The sequence below is a fragment of the Theropithecus gelada genome, chromosome 1, assembly GCF_003255815.1.
Source record: "Theropithecus gelada isolate Dixy chromosome 1, Tgel_1.0, whole genome shotgun sequence".
NCBI classification, from domain to species: Eukaryota; Metazoa; Chordata; class Mammalia; order Primates; family Cercopithecidae; genus Theropithecus; species Theropithecus gelada.
The window spans coordinates 20,810,491-20,831,349 of NC_037668.1; the positions used below are offsets into that span (position 1 = coordinate 20,810,491).

The 20,859-nt window shown below is 42.7% G+C and overlaps 1 protein-coding gene across 2 annotated transcripts in view; it reads right to left on the bottom strand.

Moving 5' to 3' along the window:
• Positions 1 to 20,859, bottom strand: part of ASH1L (ASH1 like histone lysine methyltransferase) — a 235,321-nt gene that overhangs the window by 30,113 nt on the left and 184,349 nt on the right. Inside the window, exons 8-12 of one of the 2 annotated variants that reach the window (XM_025381044.1) lie at positions 17,843 to 17,916; positions 16,313 to 16,358; positions 16,091 to 16,199; positions 8,302 to 8,508; positions 8,029 to 8,175 (exon numbers count right to left, since the gene is read on the bottom strand). In XM_025381044.1, the coding sequence (XP_025236829.1) occupies positions 8,029 to 8,175; positions 8,302 to 8,508; positions 16,091 to 16,199; positions 16,313 to 16,358; positions 17,843 to 17,916 (583 nt within the window). Of the gene's footprint in view, positions 1 to 8,028; positions 8,176 to 8,301; positions 8,509 to 16,090; positions 16,200 to 16,312; positions 16,359 to 17,842; positions 17,932 to 20,859 lie in introns of both variants that reach the window. The other variant, XM_025381043.1, reaches the window with a different exon arrangement.

A 20,859-nucleotide genomic window follows, 5' to 3' on the forward strand; every position in this document is an offset into this window, starting at 1 on the left:
CCACCACGCCCAGCTAATTTTTCGTATTTTTAGTAGAGACAGGGTTTCACCATATTGGCCAGTATGGTCTCAATCTCCTGAGCTCATGATCCACCCACCTTGGCCTCCCAAAGTGCTGGGATTACAGGCATGAGCCACCGCGCTCGGCTGTGTTTTAGGTGTTCAGGAGTTTGTGACTCACCTGGGCAACATAGTGAGACCTTATCTCAATATATTAAAAAAAAAAGAATATAGTCATCATCATTATGGCTAACATTTACTGAGTGTTTTTTATAATATTTTATATTAACTAATTTCATCCTCCTAACAATTATATAAAAATATGTACTATTATTAGTTATTATAGCCCTCATACTACAAATAAGAAAACTGAGTCACATAGAGTTTGAAACTTGCCCAAAGTTACACAGTTAATAACTTGAGGAATCAAGTTTCAAATTAAGACATTCTGGCTTCAAAATCTTAACTACCATGCCATACTCATAACAAGTTATAGCATTAATTCTCAAAGCAATCCTATAGAAAAAAAACCAATCTTACCAGATAGGCATTATGATATCTATTTTATATATGAAGTATATATGCCTCAGGGTTTGTTTATGGTTATATAGCAATTAAGTGGCATTCAAACCCAGGGGATTAAAACCCAGGCTGTTTGACTCCTTAGTTCTTGTCTCCTTACCAGTGTGGAATACATTAAGGGTTAGATCCTGCCCTATTATATGTAACCTTGTCTAAAATTTTTAGTTTTTAGTATTTTTCTTTCCTGAATTCAGAAAGCATTTTTTAAAAAAATTTAATTTAATTTTTTTTTTTTGAGATGGAGTTTTGCTCTTGTTGCCCAGGCTGGAGTGCAATGGCACGAACTCGGCTCACTGCAACCTCTGCCTCCTGGGTTCAAGCCATTCTCCTGCCTCAGCCTCCCAAGTAGCTGGGATTACAGGCACATGCCACTATGCCTGGCTAATTTTGTATTTTTAGTAGAGACAGGGTTTCTCCATGTTGGTCAGGCTGGTCTCAAACTCCTGACCTCTGGTGATCCGCCTGCCTTAGCTTCCCAAAATGCTGGGATTATAGGCGTGAGCCACTGCACCTGGCTAATTTTTATTTTTAAACAGGATCTCACTCTCATACAGGCTGGAGTACAGTGGCGCAATCTCAGCTTACTGCAACCTCTGCCTCCCTGGCTCAAGCGATCCTCCCACCTCAGCTTCCTGAGTAGCTGGTGGGACTACGGGCATGTGCCACCATGTCCAGCTAATTTTTGTAATTTTAGTAAAGACAGGGTTTCGCCATGTTGCCCGGGCTGGTCTCAAACTCCTGAGCTCAGGTGATCTGCCTGCCTTGGCCTCCCACAGTGCTGTGATTACAGGCATGACCCACTGAGTCCAGCTGCAGAAAGCATTTGAAATGTATACCAGGAGTTGGCAAACTCTGGTCCACAGGCCACTGCTCCCATCTTTGTAAATAAAGTTTTACAGGTACAAAGCCAACAAGCTTGCTGACTACTGATATATACTGTAACTTTTCTTTTGAGACAGTGTTGATCTGTCACCTATCCTCACGCCTGTAATCCCAGCACTTTGGGAGGCCTAGGCGGGCAGATCACTTGAGGTCAGGAGTTCAAGACCAGCCTGGACAACATGGCAAAACACTGTCTCTACTAAAAATATAAAAATTAGCCAGGTGTAGGGACGCATGCCTTTAGTTACAGCTACTCAGGAGGCTGAGGCACGAGAATCGCTTGAACCCAGGAGGTGGAAGTTGTGGTGAGCCAAAATGGCACCACTGCACTCCAGCCTGGGTGAAAGAGCAAGGTTCTGTCTCAAAAAAACAAAAACAGAAAACCAAAAAAAGGTATCTTCTGGCCAGGTGTGGTGGCTCATACCTGTAATCCCAGCACTTTGGGAGCCTGAGGAATGAGGATTGCTTGAGCCCAGGAGTTTGAGACCAGCCTGGGCAACATGGCAAAATTCCATCTCTATCAAAATATACAAAAATTAGCCGGGCATGGTGGCATGCGCCTATGGTCCCAGCTACTTGGGAAGCCGAGGTTGCAGTGAGTCAAGATCGTCCCACTGTACTTCAACCCTGGTGACAGAGTGAGACCCTGTCTCCAAAAAAAGGGGGGAAAAGATATCTTCTAGTTGATGTTCTTGCATAAGTCTGGCATAAACACTCATTTCCGTTGGGGACATACTTAGGACTAGAGTTGCTGGTTTACTGGATACGTTTAGCTTTGGTAAGTTGTGCCATTTTTTGAAACTGTGTATACCAATTTACACTTCTACCAGCAAATCTAAGAGCATTTATGCTGCTCTACCCTTGCCAATACTGTCAGTCTTTAATTTTTGACATTTTGGAGGGTATGTAGTGGTTTTCCAATTTAGTTTAATATTTCCCCTAATAACTGTATCTAACATATTAAGTGCTTCTGTATATTTATTGACCACTTTTATATTCTTTTTTAAAGTATCTATTCTTTTACCTATTTTAACAACTGGATTGTCAGGTCCAGCTTGGTGGCTCACACTTGTAATCCTAACACTTTGGAAGGCTGAATCGGGCTGATTTATTGAGTCTAGGAGTTGAAGACCAGCCTGGCCAACATTGTACAACCCTGTCTCTATAAAAAATACAAAAAAATTAGCCAGGCATGGTGGTGTATGCCTGTAGTCGCAGCTACTCAGGAGGCTGAGGCAGGTGAATGGCTTGAACCTGGGAGGAGGAGGCTGCAGTGAGCCAAGATCATACCACTGTACTCCAGCTCTGTCTTAAAAAAAAAAAAGGCTGCTCTGCGCCTATGGAGTAGCCGTTATTTTATTCCTTTACTTTCTTAATAAACTTGCTTTCATTTTATTCTATGGACCCATCTTTAATTCTTTCTTGTGCAAAATTCAAGAACCCTCCCTTGGAGTCTGGATCAGAACCCCTTTCCGGCATCTTTCTGGCGATCACAAAGGGATGATACTTAGGGGACCCACGACCCAAAGGAAATAGACTGCAACAATGATTGGCTGACTTTTGAGTCAAGCAAACTTTTGAGTTATTGACAGCTTTCTGTTTTTTTTTGAGATGGAGTTTTGCTCTTGTTGCTCAAGCTGGAGTGCAGTGACACAATCTCAGCTCAATGCAACCTCCACCTCCTGGGTTCAAACGATTCTCCTGCCTCAGCCTCCTGAATAGCTAGGACTACAGGTGTACGCCACTATGCCTAGCTGATTTTTTTTTTTTTTTCTTTTTTTTGAGGCGGAGTCTCGCTCTCTGGCCCAGGCTGGAGTGCAGTGGCCGGATCTCAGCTCACTGCAAGCTCCGCCTCCCGGGTTCACACCATTCTCCTGCCTCAGCCTCCCGAGTAGCTGGGACTACAGGCGCCCGCTACCTCGCCCGGCTAGATTTTTTTTTGTATTTTTTAGTAGAGATGGGGTTTCACCGTGTTAGCCAGGATGGTCTCGATCTCCTGACCTCGTGATCCGCCCGTCTCGGCCTCCCAAAGTGCTGGGATTACAGGCTTGAGCCACCGCGTCCGGCCGCCTAGCTGATTTTTTAATGTATTTTTAGTAGAGATGGGGTTTCACCATTTTGGCCAGGCTAGTCTCGAACTCCTGACCTCAGGTGATCCACGTGCCTCAGCCTCCCAAAGTGCTGGGATTACAGGCATAAACCACCATGCCCGGCATATTGACAGCTCTTAACAATTGAGTAAAACTCCTGTGAACAAAATTTGAAGCATGTTTGTTTCTCTGTACCTGATTTCTCCAAAATCTGGAAACCAGTTGACACAATTGGAGAAACTGGTTATTTTACCAAGGCTTTGATTGGAATGGAGTGCTTTATATTAAGGAACCAAACTTGGCTGAGAGAGCCAATAAAAGCCGCTTGGGAAAACTGGCGTCATACTTTTTCCACACAGTCCCTGTACAGGGTTCCTGACCTGTGATATCACCTTTTGTCAGAACTATGAATGGCCCTTACTCATACTGATGCTTTATGACTGAGCTCTTCTCTACGACTTGGATACAAGAGACCCTAATAGGCAGGAATATCATCACCCTTATTCAACCTGAAGAAACTGCTAAAGATGGATCTTTATCCCTGTTTACCCCTGAGGATTAAGGGTTCTCTTACAAAAGGGAGGGGGAAAATGTCAGAAGCATTTAAACCAGAGCGACTCCATCTTGTATAGAGGTTGGGTAAAATTAGGCTGAGATCTGCTGGGTTGCATTCCCAGTAGGTTAAGCATCCTTAGTTACAGGATAAGATAGGAGGTTGGCCAAAATACAGGTCATAAAGGCCTTGCTGACAAAACAGGTTGCAGTAAAGAAGCTGGCCAAAACCCACCAAAACCAAGATGGCAAAGAGAGTGACGTCTGGTCATTCTCACTACTACACTCCCATCAGTGCTATGACAGTTTACAAACACTATAGCAACGTCAGGAAGTGACCCTATATGGTCTAAAAATTGAAGGAACCCTTAGGTCTGGGAACTATCCACCACTTTCCCAGAAAACTCATGTACACTCCACCCTAAGCATATAATCTATAAAGAACCATAAAGATGGGCAACCAGCAGCCCTTGGGGCTGCTCTGTTTATGGAATAGCCTTTCTTTTTTTATTCCTTTACTTTCTTAACAAACTTCCTTTCACTTAAAAACAAATTTACCAACACTCAACCCTTGAACATCGCATATTTTTCCATTAATTTAGGTCATCTTTATTTTTTCCCAACATCTGACAGCTTCCAGTATAGAGATCCTACAAACTTTCATAAGATTTATTCTTAGGGACTAGTTACAATAGCTTTTATGAAACTATTGTAAATTGTATTGGTTTTTATTTATTTATTTTGACACGGAATCTTGCTGTGTCACACAGGCTGGAGTGCAGTGGCGTGATCTTGGCTCACTGTAACCTCTGCCTCCTGGGTTGAAGCAATTCTCCTGCTTCAGCCTCCAATAGCTGGGACTACAGGCATGTGCCACCACAGCCAGCTAATTTTTGTATTTTTAGTAGAGACAGGGTTTCAGTCATCATGTTGGCTAGGGTGGTCTCGAACTCCTGACCTCGTGATCTGCTCTCCTCGGCCTCCCAAAGTGCTGGGATTATAGGCATAAGCCACTGCACCTGGCCTTGTAATAGTTTTTAAATTTCACTTTCTACTTGGTTGTTGCTAATATATTAAAATGTACCCAATACATTAATTTTTATATACTGACCATCTTTCCATTAATCTTACTAAATTCACTTATATCTGTAGTAATTTCCATGTGTATAATAATGTCATCTGTGAATAACGGTAGTTAAATTTTTTTCATTTCTAATCTTTATACTTTTTTCCTTTTCTTATTGTATTGGTTAGAATCTTCAAATGTAAATGTGACAGTGGATATCCTTATTTATGTACAATGGTAGCTAAAGATTTTTAAAAACTGGATGCCCTTTAGCAGATTTGTTAGTTCCTTTTTATTCCTAGTTTGCTGAGTTTTAATTACGAATGAGCACTGAATACTGTTTAATGCTTTTTCTGCTTCTATTGAGACAGTATGTCTTTAGTCTGTTCATGTGATAAAATTACACTGGTTTACACTGATTTTTGAATGTTAAACCAAACAATCTTTTATTCCTGGAATAAACCCCACATAGCCATGATGTATTAACCTTTGTATTTATTGTTAAATTTTATTTGTTGATATTTTATTTAGGATTTTTGTGTCTATGTTCATGGAAGACATTGGCCTATATTTTTTCTTTCTGTTAACATCCTGGTTAGGCTTTAGAATAAGGTAACGCTAGTTTTATAGAAGCAAAGAGTTTATAAGTGGTACTGCCATTATTTCTTCTTGTCTTCATTTTTTTTAATAGACACAGGGTCTCTGTCACCCAGGCTGGAGTGCAGTTGCATCATCACAGAAAACTACAGCCTCGAACTTCTGGGCTCAGGCGATCCTCTCACCTCAGTCTCCCAAGTAGCACCATCACATCCAGCTAATATTTAAATTTTATCTTAAAATTTTTGTTGAGACAGGTCTCACCATCTTGCCCAGGCTGGTCTTGAACTCCTGGGCTCAAGAATCCTCCTACCTCTACCTCCCTAAGTGCTGGGATTGCAGGTGTGAGCTACCACGCCTAGCCTATTTGTTCTTTAAGTATGTGGAAGAATTATCAGTGAAGACATCCGGTTCTCCAGGTTCTTTTGTTAGATATTTTTAGTTATATTTTCAATTTTGGGGGTACATGTGCAGATTTTCTATTTTGTCTTATGTCATGTTTGGAAAGGTATGTTTTTCTTTTTCTTTTTCTTTTGAGACTGAGTCTTGCTCTGTCGCCCAGGCTGGAGTGCAGTGGCGCGATCTTAGCTCACTGCAACCTCCGCCTCGCGGGTTCAAGCGATTCTCTGCCACAGCCTCCTGAGTAGCTGGGATTACAAGCGCCCACCACCACGCCCGGCTAATTTTTGTTTTTTTTGGTAGAGATGGGGTTTCACCATCTTGGCCAGGCTAGTCTTGAACTCCTGACCTCGTGTTCCACCCACCTCGGCTTCCCAAAGCGCTGGGATTATAGGAGTGAGCCACCGTGCCTGGCCGGAATGTTTTTCAAAGAATTTGTTCATTTCGTCTAACTTTTCAAATATAAAGTTGTTCACAGTAATTGATAAACTGTGGCAAATTCACACAAAGAAGTATTAACTCCACATTAAAAAGCAACAAACCACTAATGCATTCAACATGGATGAACTGCAAAAACATGTTTTTAACATGAAAGAGGCCAGACACAAAATAATATATTCACATGAAGTTCTGGAATAGGTAAAACTCATCTGTGGCAATGGAAATCAGATCAGCGCTTGCCTTGGGGGATTGGGAGATCGACTTAAAAAGTAACTTTCTGAAATGATAAAGTGTGTCATATTTTCATAGGGGTGTTGGTTATATGGGTGTATACATTTGAAAAAAATTAATGGAAATGTACACTTAAGATCTAGGTATTTCTCTGTATATGAATTATAATTTTTAAAAACTAAACAAAAAACCCCAAAGTTGTTCACAGTATCCTCATATAATCTTTTTAAAATTATTTTTTAGGTGTGATTTTTTTGCTTCTCAATTAGATGCTAATCATGTTTGAGGAGAAGGGACCTCCAGATTTACTTATTTTTATTTCTCTTTGTGAGAAATGCACCAGGTATGTAATAAGCATGCAGTAGAGTGGCTGAATGAACTGATATGAGAAGATCCATGTAACACAGTGCCTAGCACATAAGAACTCAATAAATATTAGGTATTATTAATATTATTATTTTTTCGAGATGGAGTCTTGCTCTGTCACCCAGGTTGGAGTACACTGGTGTGATCTCAGCTCACTGCAACCTCAGCCTTCCAAGTTCAAGCAGTTCTCCTGCCTCAGCCTCCCAAGTAGCTGGGATTACAGGTGCACGCTACCATGCCTGGCTAAGTTTTGTATTTTTAGTAGAGATGGGTTTCACCATGTTGGTCAGGCTGGTCTCAAACTCTTGACCTCGTGATCCGTCCACCTTGGCCTCCCAAAGTGCTGGGATTACAGGCGTGAGCCAACGCACCCGACCCATTATTATTTTTTATTTCTGATTTTTTTCTTGCTGTTTTGTCCAGACTGGCCTCAAACTCCTGGGCTCAAGTGCTCCTCTCACCTCAACCTCTCAAATAGCTGAGACTACAGGCGCATACCACCACCCTGGCTATCATTATTATCATTATTACATTTTTCTAGGACATAAATCCTGAAACTACTTGCATGACAAACAAACAAAAACACCAAACAAGCAAAACAAACAAACATAAAAACAAAATACAAATAAAAACAAAAATATCTCTCTGGGAGTGAGAAGTTAGGGTGAAATGAAGCTTACTCTGCCCATGGGATCTGGGGTAATGAGGAATAGCCTGAGCTGCTTTGTGTAAGCTGACTGACACTGTGGAAAGATCAATCCCTTGCTGCACTCAATGCCTATTCTGTTGGATTCTTGGCTTCACCTTTTCCTGCTTCCTTACCATTTCTGCATTTCACAGTTTGGGTCACAGCTGTGGTTGATGAAGCGGGCCTCATTTCCCATGCGGTAACTGTCAATCACCATCCCACTATCCAGGTTCAGGCAGTAGTGGTCACTGTGATTATGATACTGCTCAATCATCCTGTTCCTAAAGAGAGGATAAATGATTGAAAGGCAATTAAAGAGTAGCTGAAAGTAAATTTTGAATCTTCCATTCTCCATTCTAATCTTATACCTTTGCATTTTATTAGAATACCATCATTTACCACTGTACCTGAATTCCTGTTCGCTGACAACCTCCCCTAGGTATTCAATGATGAACTGCCCAGCTTTTAGGGGCTCTTTGGTTCTGATTCCCCAACCTTTTTCCTCAGCTCGAAATCGTTCTAGACATTGCACCCATTCATGCCTTTGTATCCTCTGGTTACAGCATTGCTCGCCACATGGGCAAGTGTTGGGGGAACACTCAGCAAAGATCATTCTAGAAAAAAAAGGAATAACTATACATCAATTTACATGATGCATACCTTGATGCATCCATTTTTAAAGTTTACAAACATTTAAAAATGAATACATGAAATCAATTTTTATTTAATAAAAGTACCCAAATCACTAAGATTAAAATAATAAATGTCAAAAATTAATAATATTCAGAATTTCCAAGTCAGGTTACAAATCCTGAATGCTTCTTGTAAATGATTAAGCTAACTGTCCACTCAGCATCCTGCGTAAACATTGTCATATTTATCTGTTCAAAGAATAAGGCCAGGCACGGTGGCTCATTCCTGTAATCCCAGCACTTTGGGAGGCTGAGGTGGGTGGATTACCTGAGGTCAGGAGTTCAAGACTAGCCTGGCCAACATGGTGAAACCCTGTCTCTACTAAAAATACAAAAATTAGCTGGGTGTGGTGGTGTGTGCCTGTAATTCCAGCTACTTGGGAGGCTGAGGCAGGAGAGTCCCTTGAACCTGGGAGGTGGAGGTTGCAGTGAGCAGAGATCGCACCACGGCACTCCAGCCTGGGCAACAGAGTGAGATTCCATCTCAAAATAAATAAATAAATAAATAAATAAATAAATAAATAAATAAATAAATAAATAACTGTGATCCAAAGAAGAATCAGTAATTTGATGATGATTTCACTGCACTCTTATTTTGAAGCACTCATGCCCATTTACTGATTTTAAAAAAACTGTGGTAAAATACCTAATTTACTTTTCTTTCTTTTTTTTTTTTTGAGATGGAATCAGGCTCTGCTGCCCAGGCTGGAGTGTACTAGCACGATCTCGGCTCACTGCAAACTCCACTTTTCAGGTTCAAGTGATTCTCCTGCCTCAGCCTCCCAAGTAGCTGGGCTTACAGATGTGCGTCACTGCGCCCAGCTATTTTTTGCATTTTCAGTAGAGACAGGATTTTACCATGTTGGCCAGGCTGGTCTCAAACTCCTGACCTCAGGTGATCCGCCCGCCTCAGCATCCCAAAGTGCTGGGATTACAGACTTGTGAACCACTGCACCTGGCCCCTAATTTACTCTTATTTTATTTATTATTTTTGAGACGGAGTCTCACTCCATTGCCCAGGCTGGAGTGCAGTGGCATGATCTCGGCTCACTGCAATCTCTGTCTTCCAGGTTCAAGCAATTCTACTGCCTTAGGCTCCCGGGTATCTGGGATTATAGGCGCATACCACCACACCCGGGTAATTTTTGCATTTTTAGTAGAGATGGGGTTTCACCATGTTGGCCGGGCTGGTCTCGAACTCCTGACCTCAAATGATCCACCCACCTCAGCTTCCCAAAGTGCTGGGATTAGTGGCGTGAGCCACTGAACCTGGCCAGTTTTGTTTTGTTTTTTAAAATTTATTTTTATTTTTATTTTTTTTGAGGCAAAGTCTCGCTCTGTCACCCAGGCTTGAGTGCAGTGACGCGATCTCGTTCACTGCAACCTCTGCCTCCTGGATTCAAGGGATTCTCCTGCCTCAGCCTCCCAAGTAGCTGGGATTACAGGCATGCACCACTACGCTCAGCTAATTTTTGTATTTTTAGTAGAGACGAGGTTTTGTCATGTTGGCCAGGCTGGTCTCGAACGCCTGGCCTCAAGTGATCCACCCACCTCAGCCTCTCAAAGTTCTGGGATTACAGGCACAAGCCATTGTGCCCAGCCTTTTGTTTTAATTAAAGAGGGGAAGTCTCCCTCTGTCACCCAGCCTGGGGTACAGTGGCCTGATCACAGCCTACTGTAGCCTCAAACTCCTTGGCTCAAGGGATCCATCCTGCCTCGGCCTCCTGAGTAGGTGGGATTACAGGCATGAACTATCACACTCGGCCTTAACCATTTTTAAGAGTACAGTTCAGTGACATTAGGTATATTTGCTGCTGTTGTATTACAGGAATTTTGTATTACGTTAATTGAAATGACATTTCCAGGCTATATGACTAGCTGAACTCATAATAGTTAGTGAATTAACAAGTTAAAAATTCTAGCCAGGTGCAGTGGCTCATGCCTGTAATCCCAGCACTCTGGGGGGCAGAGGCAGGAGGATCACGTGAGGTCAGGAGTTCGAGAGCAGCCTGGCCAACGTGGCAAAACCTCGTCTCTACTAAAAATACAAAAATTAGCCGGGCATGATGGTGTGTGCCTCACTGCAATGTCTGCCATACAAGTTCAAGAGATTCTCCTGTCTCAGCCTCCCGAGTAGCTGGGACTGTAGGCACATGCCACCATGCCCAGCTAATGTTTTATATTTTTGGTAAAGATGGGGTTTTTCCATTTTGCCCAGGCTGGTCACAAACTCCTGGACTCAAGTGACCTGCCCACCTTGGCCTTCAAAAATGCTGGATTACAAGCATAAGCCAACATGCCTGGCCTTAAGCATGATTAAAACAAGGAATGATCAAGAAAATAATCGTCAAAATATCATGTTATGTTTATAATCATAATTTTAAAGGCCGGGCATGGTAGCTCATGCCTGTAATCCCAGCACTTTGGGGGGCAGAGGTGGGAGGATCACATGAGGTCAGGAGTTTGAGACCAGCCTGGCCAACACGGCAAAACCTCGTCTCTACTAAAAATACAAAAATTAGCCAGGTGTGGTGGCAACTGTAATCCCAGCTACTTGGGAGGCTGAGGTAGGAGAATCGCTTGAACCTGGGAGGCAGAGGCTGCAATGAGCTGAGATGGTGCCACTGCACTCCAGCCTGGGTGACAGAGCGAGACTCTGTGTCTCAAGAAAAAAGAAAAAAAAATTAAGTTTTGTAAAGAAAATATGTAACAGTTTATACCTTAAAGTACTTTTAGAGTGATCTGACTTATTCTTCACAAAAATACCACCACGATTCTAAAGGGCACACGGCACACAGTGTCAAATCATATAAATAGGAAGCAGAGAAAGTATCGACTGGATTATTCTTCAATTTAAGATAATCAGCTTCAGCTGTAAAGAAGGCAGTGCTGTAACATCAAATTCAACCACCTTTAACTCTTCCTTTTGCTGACTTCTTTGGTACATGAATATTATTGAACACCCCTCTTGAAACATCTTCCTTTTTTGGCTTTCTTTATTTTTTATGATACTGGATTTCCCACCTTGCCAATAACAATTCCTGTCTTTTCTGGTAGAAATCCATTTTTCCTCTACCATATTCCTTTTCTCTAGAGAGCTCATCTATAATCATGGCTTCAAATGTAACCTCTAATTCATAATATTCCACACCTATATTTTCTTTTTTTTTTTTTTGACACAGGGTCTCACTCTGTCACCCAGCCTGGAGTACAGTGGCATGATCACAGCTTACTGCAGTCAGGCTCAAGCGATCCTCCTACCTCAGCCTCCCAAGTAGCTGGGACTGCAGGCGTGCACCACCATGACTGCTAACTTTTGTATGTTTTGTAGAGATGGGGTTTTGCCATGTTGCCCAGGCTGGTCTCAAACTCCTGACCTCAAATGATCTGCCCACCTCAGCCTCCCAAACTGTTGGGATTACAGATGTGAGTCACTGTGCTTCGCTGGCACCAAGTATTTTCATAATACCTAATAACACATACTATAAACTGCATACGGATTAAAAAAAAAAAAAACCCTGAAGTATAAATAAAAGAGTGCTCAGATAAGAGAGATTTAAATTTTAAAAGATTTCTTCCAGGGAATAATCATTCAGAGGTTACTGAAAATTTGTCTAGAGTTCAAGGCATTGAAATATATTCCCCATTTGTTTTGATAACCAGAATAGTCCTTAAATTATATAAAAGCAAAAGATGTTTCTATTTGTTGTGTCTGGAAACCAAACTAAATTTACCAAAATCTGAAATTAGATGCTGTAAACTACAATGTGAGGTCTTTGATTTAGTACAATTTGCCATTATCTTTAGCCAGATAATGGCCTTGAAAAATGAGAGTTGGCTGGACGCAGTGGCTCACGCTTGTAATCCCAGCATTTTGGGAGGCCGAGGCGAGAGGATCACCCAAGGTTAAGAGTTCGAGACCAGCCTGGCCAACATGGTGAAACCCTGTCTCTGCTAAAAATACAAAAATTATTAGCTGGGTGTGGTGGCAGGTGCCTGTAATACCGGCTACTCAGAAGGATGAGGCAGGAGAATCGCTTGAACCTGGGAGGCAGAGGCTGCAGTGAGCTGAGACCACGCCACTGCACTCCAGCCTGGGCAACAAGAGCGAAACTTCGTCTCAAAAAAAGAAAAAGAAGAAAAATGGGAGAGTTGCACCCCAGCCAGCTACTAAACGTAGATCTAGGTTGTCCCTCATATAGTGAGATTTAAGGGTCCAGGAGTTCAGGACAGGCCTGGGCTAAGTATCGAGATCCCGTCTCTATGTTAAAAATAAATAAATAAATTAGCCAGGCGTGGTGACATGCGCCTTTAGTCTCAGTTACTCAGGAGGCTAACATGGGAGGATTGCTTGAGCCCAGGAGGTCGAGGTTGTAGTGAGCTGTGATGGCGACACTGCACTCCAGCCTGAGCAACAGCGTGATACCCTGTGTCATAAATAAATAAAAATACTGAGCTTTTGGACCACACTGTTTAATAAAAGTGTGCATTTAAAATATTTGTGAGTAAAGAAAATCAGTATAGGCCGGGCGCGGTGGCTCAAGCCTGTAATCCCAGCACTTTGGGAGGCCGAGGCGGGCGGATCACGAGGTCAGGAGATCGAGACCATCCTGGCTAACATGGTGAAACCCCGTCTCTACTAAAAATACAAAAAACTAGCCGGGCGTGGTGGCGGGCGCCTGTAGTCCCAGCTACTCGGAGGCTGAGGCGGGAGAATGGCGTGAACCCGGGAGGCGGAGCTTGCAGTGAGCCGAGATCGCGCCACTGCACTCCAGCCTGGGCGACACGGCGAGACTCCGTCTCAAAAAAAAAAAAAAAAAAAAAAAAGAAAATCAGTATGCAAAACACTACGTGAAACTGTATGTACATAAAATGACAAAGTGTGAATTTACAGTGATGCAGGTAAGGTAGAATTTCCCAACTGGCATGCTGAAGCAGGAAGAACTAAAACATTGATTTCCTTCAGACCACATGCACAGTTGACTAGAGAAGAAGGAAGCTATCTTTAGCCACGAGAACTATCCAGAACAGGAAATACTGATGTAAAATTCACTGATTCTTTTTTATTTTGCTGCAAATGTGCGTTGTTACTAAAACAACAAATTCTATATCCACTCCTTTGTCTATTAGACATTTCCATTTTGAAATTTCAGTGCCATTTAAAATTATATAGTCTCTTGGCTAGGTGTAGTGGCTCATGCCTGTAGTCCCAGCTACTTGGGAGGCTGAGGTAGGAGAATCACTTGAACCTGGGAGGTAGAGGTTGCAGTGAGCTGAGATTGCACCACCGCACTCCAGCCTGGCGACAGAACATGACTCCGTCTCAAAAAAATAAATTAAAAAAATACAAAAATTAGCCAGGCGTGGTGGTGGGCACCTGTAATCTCAGCTACTCGGGAGGCTGAGGCAGGAGAATCGCTTGAACCTGGAAGGCAGAGGTTGCAGTGAGCCAAGATCGCACCACTGCACTCCAGCCTGGGTAACAGAGCTAGACTCCATCTCAGGAAAAAAAAAAAAAAAATTACATAGACTCAAATCAAAGTCGTAATTCATAATTCTTTTTTTTTTTTTTTTTTTTTTTTTTGGCAGATGGAGTTTCCTTCTTGTTGCCCAGGCTGGAGTGCAATGGCACGACCTTGGCTCACCGCAACCTCTGCCTCCCAGGTGCAAGCAATTTTCCTGCCTCAGCCTCCCCAGTAGCTGGGATTATAGGCAGGAGCCACCACGCCTGGCTAATTTTGTATTTTTAGTAGAGATGGGGTTTCTCCATGTTGGTGAGGCTGGTCTCGAACTCCTGACCTCAGGTGATCCACCCACCTCAGCCTCCCAAAGTGCTTGGATTACAGGCATGAGCCACCATGCCAGCCAAATTCAAAATTCTTTTTTTTTTTTTTTTTTTTTGAGACGGAGTCTCGCGCTGTGTCACCCAGGCTGGAGTGCAGTGGCGCGATCTCGGCTCACTGCAAGCTCCGCCTCCCAGGTTCAGGCCATTCTCCTGCCTCAGCCTCCGAGTAGCTGGGACTACAGGCGCCCGCCACCACGCCCGGCTAGTTTTTTGTATTTTTAGTAGAGACGGGGTTTCACCATGTTAGCCAGGATGGTCTCGATCTCCTGACCTCGTGATCCGCCCGCCTCGGCCTCCCAAAGTGCTGGGATTACAGGCTTCAGCCACCGCGCCCGGCCCAAATTCATAATTCTTATCTCTAATTCAGTTAGATTCCAAACTTCATCGTCAGAGAGAGAATATATCCCCTATATGAAGAGCATATCCCCTATATGCCAATGGTTTATCAACATACTTTTCTTCTAAAATATATCATGCCCTTCCTCTTCACTCTCACTGCCACTGTCCTATTCTCCTTCCTCATTATGGCAATCATATATTGAGAGCTAGGAAGGTACCTAGGACTGTGCTTAATGTTTTATGAGCTGGGCACGGTATCACATGCCTATAGTTCCAGCTACTCAGGAGGCTGAGGTGGGAGGACTACTTGAGCCCAGGAGTTTGAATCCAGCCTGGGCAACACAGTGAGACCCTAACTCTTTAAAAAAAAAAAAAAAAAAAAAAAAAAAGGCCAGGCACGGTGGCTCAAGTCTGTAATCCCAGCACTTTGGGAGGCCGAGGCGGGCGGATCACGAGGTCAGGAGATCAAGACCATCCTGGCTAACACGGTGAAACCCCGTCTCCACTAAAAAATACAAAAAACTAGCTGGGCGAGGTGGCGGGTGCCTGTAGTCCCCGCCACTCAGGAGGCTGAGGCAGGAGAATGGCGTAAACCTGGGAGGCGGAGCTTGCAGTGAGCTGAGATCTGGCCACTGCACTCCAGCCTGGGCGACAGAGCGAGACTCCGTCTCAAAAAAAAAAAAAAAAAAAATACCCCCAAGCCAAAACTTCACATTGTTTATGAACAGTCTCATATAATTCCCATGAACCCTCCATAGAGAAGGTAAGGTATTACTTTTATTAGATGCATTAAATAACTTTCCTCAGGTCTCATAAATAGTAAAAGGATTGGCCGGGCGCAGTGGCTCACACCTGTAATCCCAGCACTTTGGAAAGCCGAGGCGGGCGGATCACCAGGTCAGATTGAGACCATCCTGGCTAATATGGTGAAACCCCGTCTCTACTAAAAATACAAAAAAATTAGTCAGGTGTGTTGGCGGGAGCCTGTAGTCCCAGCTATTAGGGAGGCTGAGGCAGGAGAACGGCGTGAACCTGGGAGGCAGAGCTTGCAGTGAATCAAGATCGCGCCACTGCACTCCAGCCTGGGCAACAGTGCGAGATTCCGTCTCAAAAAAAAAAAAAAAAAAAAGTAAAAGGATTTAAACCAACCAAGGCGCATACAAGACTAAATCTCATTCATTTTCTGTTACTATAGTTTATGTATCTTTATGCAACTTCTTGAAGAAAAATGAAAGAGCCTATTTAACTGTACCCTCCAAAGGAAGTGTTGTATGTATACCTTAAAGCCTATGCTTTAGAGAAATCAAAGCATGACAGTACCTATTGAGGCAGTCATCAACACAGCCCTTCCTGGTGTCATCATCTGGCTTCTTACAGTTACAGGTGGTAGCTTCGTAACCAGAAAGGGGTTTGACATCAACGTAGACATCTTGAAAAGAAAGCAAAGAATAGTTTGTGAACATACAGGATAATTTTTCAAGTCCTAGGCTCAGAAGGACATTGATGTACAAAGGCAGAAAAAATAGCTCCCAAGTTACTCACTTGAACGAATTTTCTTATACAGTGGGACATCTGGCTTTTTGTATAGCTATAAGAAAAGAAGAAAAATCTTGATATAGCATTTAACTTCAAATGCCAGATGGCAGCATCAATCACTAAAAATACAGGAAATTTTCTATGTGCTCTGCTCATCTGGAAATATTTACAAGACATTTTGGGTGGGATACATCTTAGGGAAACTCTTGGTGTGATCTCTTTTTACTCTGGAATAAAAGGTGAGAGAAAAAGATTCAACAGAAGCAGTACTAAATAGTTTATAGAAGTGGAATTACTTGTTTCTTTGGCATGTTGTTGGACAGACTTAAATGAAAATCACACTGGAGACGAAAGCTACTCATCTGGACAAATTAAGATTCTATTTGCTTCTGTCAAAAGAAAGGAAAACAACATGCATAGGGCTTATTTAGATGTCTGGGCGGGTACATGAAATTAAAAAGATGAGTACCCTGGCTTTTCAGGTTGAGAATTGTAGCAAAACATTTCCAATTTTAATTAAAGCAATTAATTTAGTGAATAAAGGAGAGAGGGCAGGCAGGCAAAATGGAGCTCTCACATTATAATCAAGAAGACATTAGAAAGAAAAAAAAAAAAAAGAATGCATTAGAAGAGAGGCAATCTTCCAGCATTTTGCCATAAGGGACTGTACAAAACAAACAGCAACTTGCACTAAGCTAAACTGTTTATTAATATATTGGAATAATCCCACCATCATTTTCTAGTCAGTATGTTCAAAGCATTCTCTCCTTCATTGCTAAAAACTGAGACAAATACCTAACATATTAATACTCTCCAAATTCAAGAGAGGCCATTGGAGAAGAGAATGAAGAGAGGAATGTCAATTTTGGCTTTCCAAAATTAACCTTTGGTGGCATTTTGACAGAACTCAGGAAATCTATTCACCTCAATTGCGTTTCTATTTCCCAATGGTCGTTCATAATATGGGACCTGGGTGCTATAAGCTAATACAAAAATCACTGGGGGAAACTTTTCAATTTGGGAAGCAAGAGAAAAAAAACAGCATCTTCCTATTTTTAGTTACCAATATATTTAAGGATCTTTCAAAAGTGCAAGAGTGTTAAACATTTCCCTGCTTCCTTTGGTAGAAGAATCTCTTTTGCATGTGAAAAATAAATTTCAAACTGATAAGAAGTAGCCAACAAAAATAAAGTCTGAAATTTCTTAGTGCTACTGGCAATACATCAAATTCTCCTGAGACTTGCATCAGATAGAATTCTTACAGAACAAAATATTTGCTACCAAAATAAAAGTCCAGAATAACAACAGAAGGTTGCCTAGGAAAGCAGCAACCCACTGCTATTTTGCAGTAAGAGTAAAGGCAAATAGGTCACATTAAATATGGATGCAAATTCATTTTTCTTAGTTCTAACCTTCACAGGGACACTTCTGAAAACCTCCTAAGACGAAAACATAACAAGGAGAAAGAAAAACACTTGCATTCCCCTCCCCCTTTACCATTTAAGAATGAAACCTGGTAAAACAGGCTCTCTGTACCTGATTGTGTTTCCACTGCCAAAGGATATCATAAGGAAGCTGGAAGTCAATTCTCTTTTGTCTTAGATACTTTCCTGAAACAAAAAACACTATCAATTTCAGTACCTATTCTGATATTTGCTTATACAAAGGGGTCAAACAGCTACAAGAACTAATATGTACTGACTAAAAAAATAAAGATTTAATTATTTAAGGATTTTTCCACCACCAATTTTTAATTTTAGCTATTCTTTCCCACCATACTTCACATGATATATGCTAAAGATATATTTTAAGTATAATAGTCTACATAAAACAACAAATATAGCAAAACTACAATCAAAAACACACAGGTCATTATGAAGCTTATTAAATATTTTATTATTATTAAAAATTATTAAGGGTAGAGCATCTGGCACCTGCTCTCCTTCATTATTACGCATAACCTAAGGTTGATTACAAAAAAGAGAAATTCTTGTGTTTAAATAACTTGAGAAGTTTTCCAGGCAAATTTATGATCTTTTAACATTTTTTCCTACCTATTGAAATAGTACTTAGTAATTTTGTTTGATTTTTTTGTTTTTGTTTCATATAAAATTATTCAGCCTTAAAAAAGAATGAAATTCTTTTTTCTTTTTTTTTGAGAGGAGGTTTTGCTCTTGCTGCCCAGGCTGGAGTGCAATGGCACGATCTCGGCTCACTGCACCTCTGCCACTTGGGTTTAAGCGATTCTCCTGCCTCAGCTTCCTGAGTAGCTGGGATTATAGGCATGCGCCACCACGACCAGCTAATTTTGTAATTTTTTTTTTTTTTTTTAAGTAGAGACAGGGTTTCGCATGTTGGTCAGGCTTGTCTTGAACTCCCAACCTAAGGTGGTCTGCCTGCCTTGTCCTCTCAAAGTGCTGGGATTACAGGCATGAGCCACCACACTTGGCCAAAAGAATGAAATTCTTATACATATAGTCATGTGCTGTTTTAGTCAACAATGGACTGCATATATGATGGTGGTCCCAGAAGGTAATAAGGGAGCTGAAAAATTCCTCCTAGCTGTTGTAACTTTGCAGTACAAAGTGTTAATCATATGTTTGTGGTGATGCTGGTGTAAACAAACCTATCGCGCTACCAGTTGAATGCAAGCATAGCAGACATAATTAGGTATAATACATAATCCTTGATAAAATGGCTTTGTTACTGGTTTATGTAAATAATATACTATACTTTTCATCATTAGAGTATACTCCTGTTTATTAAAAAACAGCCTTGGCTGGGCGCGCTGGCTCATGACTATAATCCCAGCACTTTGGGAGGCTGAGGCGGGTGGATTACTAGGTCAGGCGTTGGAGACAAGGCTGGCCAACACAGTGAAACCCTGTCTGTATTAAAAACACAAAAAATTGGCCGGGCATGGTGGCTCACACCTGTAATCCCAGCACTTTGGGAGGCCGAGGCGGGTGGATCACGAGGTCAGGAGATTGAGACCATCCTGGCTAACATGGTGAAACCCCATCTCTACTAAAACACAAAAAAATTAGCCGGGCGTGGTGGCGGGCGCCTGTAGTCCAGCTACTCGGGAGGCTGAGGCAGGAGAATGGCGTGAACCCGGGAGGCGGAGCTTGCAGTGAGCCAAGATCGCACCACTGCACTCCAGCCTGGGTGACAGAGCGAGACTCTGTCTCAAAAAAAAAACAAAAAACAAAAAACAAAAAATTAGCTGGGTGTGGTGGTGGGCACCTGTAATCCCAGCTACTCTGCAGGTTGAGGCAGGAGAACTGCTTGAACCTGAGAGGCAGAGGTTGCAGTGAGCCAAGATTGCACCACTGCACTCCAGCCCGGGCGATAGTGCAAGACTCTGTCTCAAAAAAAAACCCCAAAAAAACCAAAAATCAAACAAACGAAAAACCACCCCTGGCTGGGCACAACGGTTCATGCCTGTAATCCCAACACTTTGGGAGGTTGAGGCGGACAGATCACTTGCAGTCAGGAGTTCAAGACCAGCCTGGCCAACGTGGTGAAACCCCAACTCTACTAAAAATACAAAAATTAGCTGGGTGTGGTGGCACATGCCTGTAATCCCAGCTACTTGGGAGGCTGAAGTAAGAGAATCGCTTGAACCCGGGAGGTAGAGGTGGAGGTGGAGGTTGCAGTGTGCCAAGATCATGTACTGCACTCCAGCCTAGGCAACAGAGCGAGACACGGTCTCAAAAACAAAACAAAACAAAAACAGCCTTGCCAGGAGTGGTGGCCCACATCTGTAATCCCAGCACTTCGGGAGGCCAAGGCAGGTGGATCACTTGAGGTCAGGAGTTCGAGAACAGCCTGGCCAACATGGTGAAAGCCCATCTCTGCTAAAAACACAAAAATTAGCTGGGTGTGGTGGTGTACACCTGTAGTCCCAGCTACTTGGGAGGCTGAAGCAGGAGAATCGCTCAAACTGGGAGGCAGAGGCTGCAGTAAGCCCAGATCGTGCCATTACACTCCAGTGGGCAACAGCACAGACTCTGTCTCAAAAGACCAAACCAGGCTGGAAGTGGTGGCTCACGCCTGTAATCCCAGCACTTTGGGAGGCCAAGGCAGGCAGATCGCGAGGTCAGGAGATCAAGACCATCCTGGCTAACATGGTGAAACCCTGTCTCTACTAAAAATACAAAAAATTAGCCAGGTGTGGTGGCGGGCACCTGTAGTCCCAGCTATTCGGGAGGCTGAGGCAGGAGAATGGCATGAACCCAGGAGGCGGTGCTTACAGTGAGCTGAGATCATGCTACTACACTCCCGTCTGGGCGACAGAGCGAGACTCTGTCTTAAAAAAAAAAAAAAAAAAAAAAAAGGCCGGGCGCGGTGGCTCAAGCCTGTAATCCCAGCACTTTGGGAGGCCGAGACGGGCGGATCACGAGGTCAGGAGATCGAGACCATCCTGGCGAACATGGTGAAACCCCGTCTCTACTAAAAAATACAAAAAACTAGGCGGGCGAGTGGCGGGCGCCTGTAGTCCCAGCTACTCGGGAGGCTGAGGCAGGAGAATGGCGTAAACCCGGGAGGCG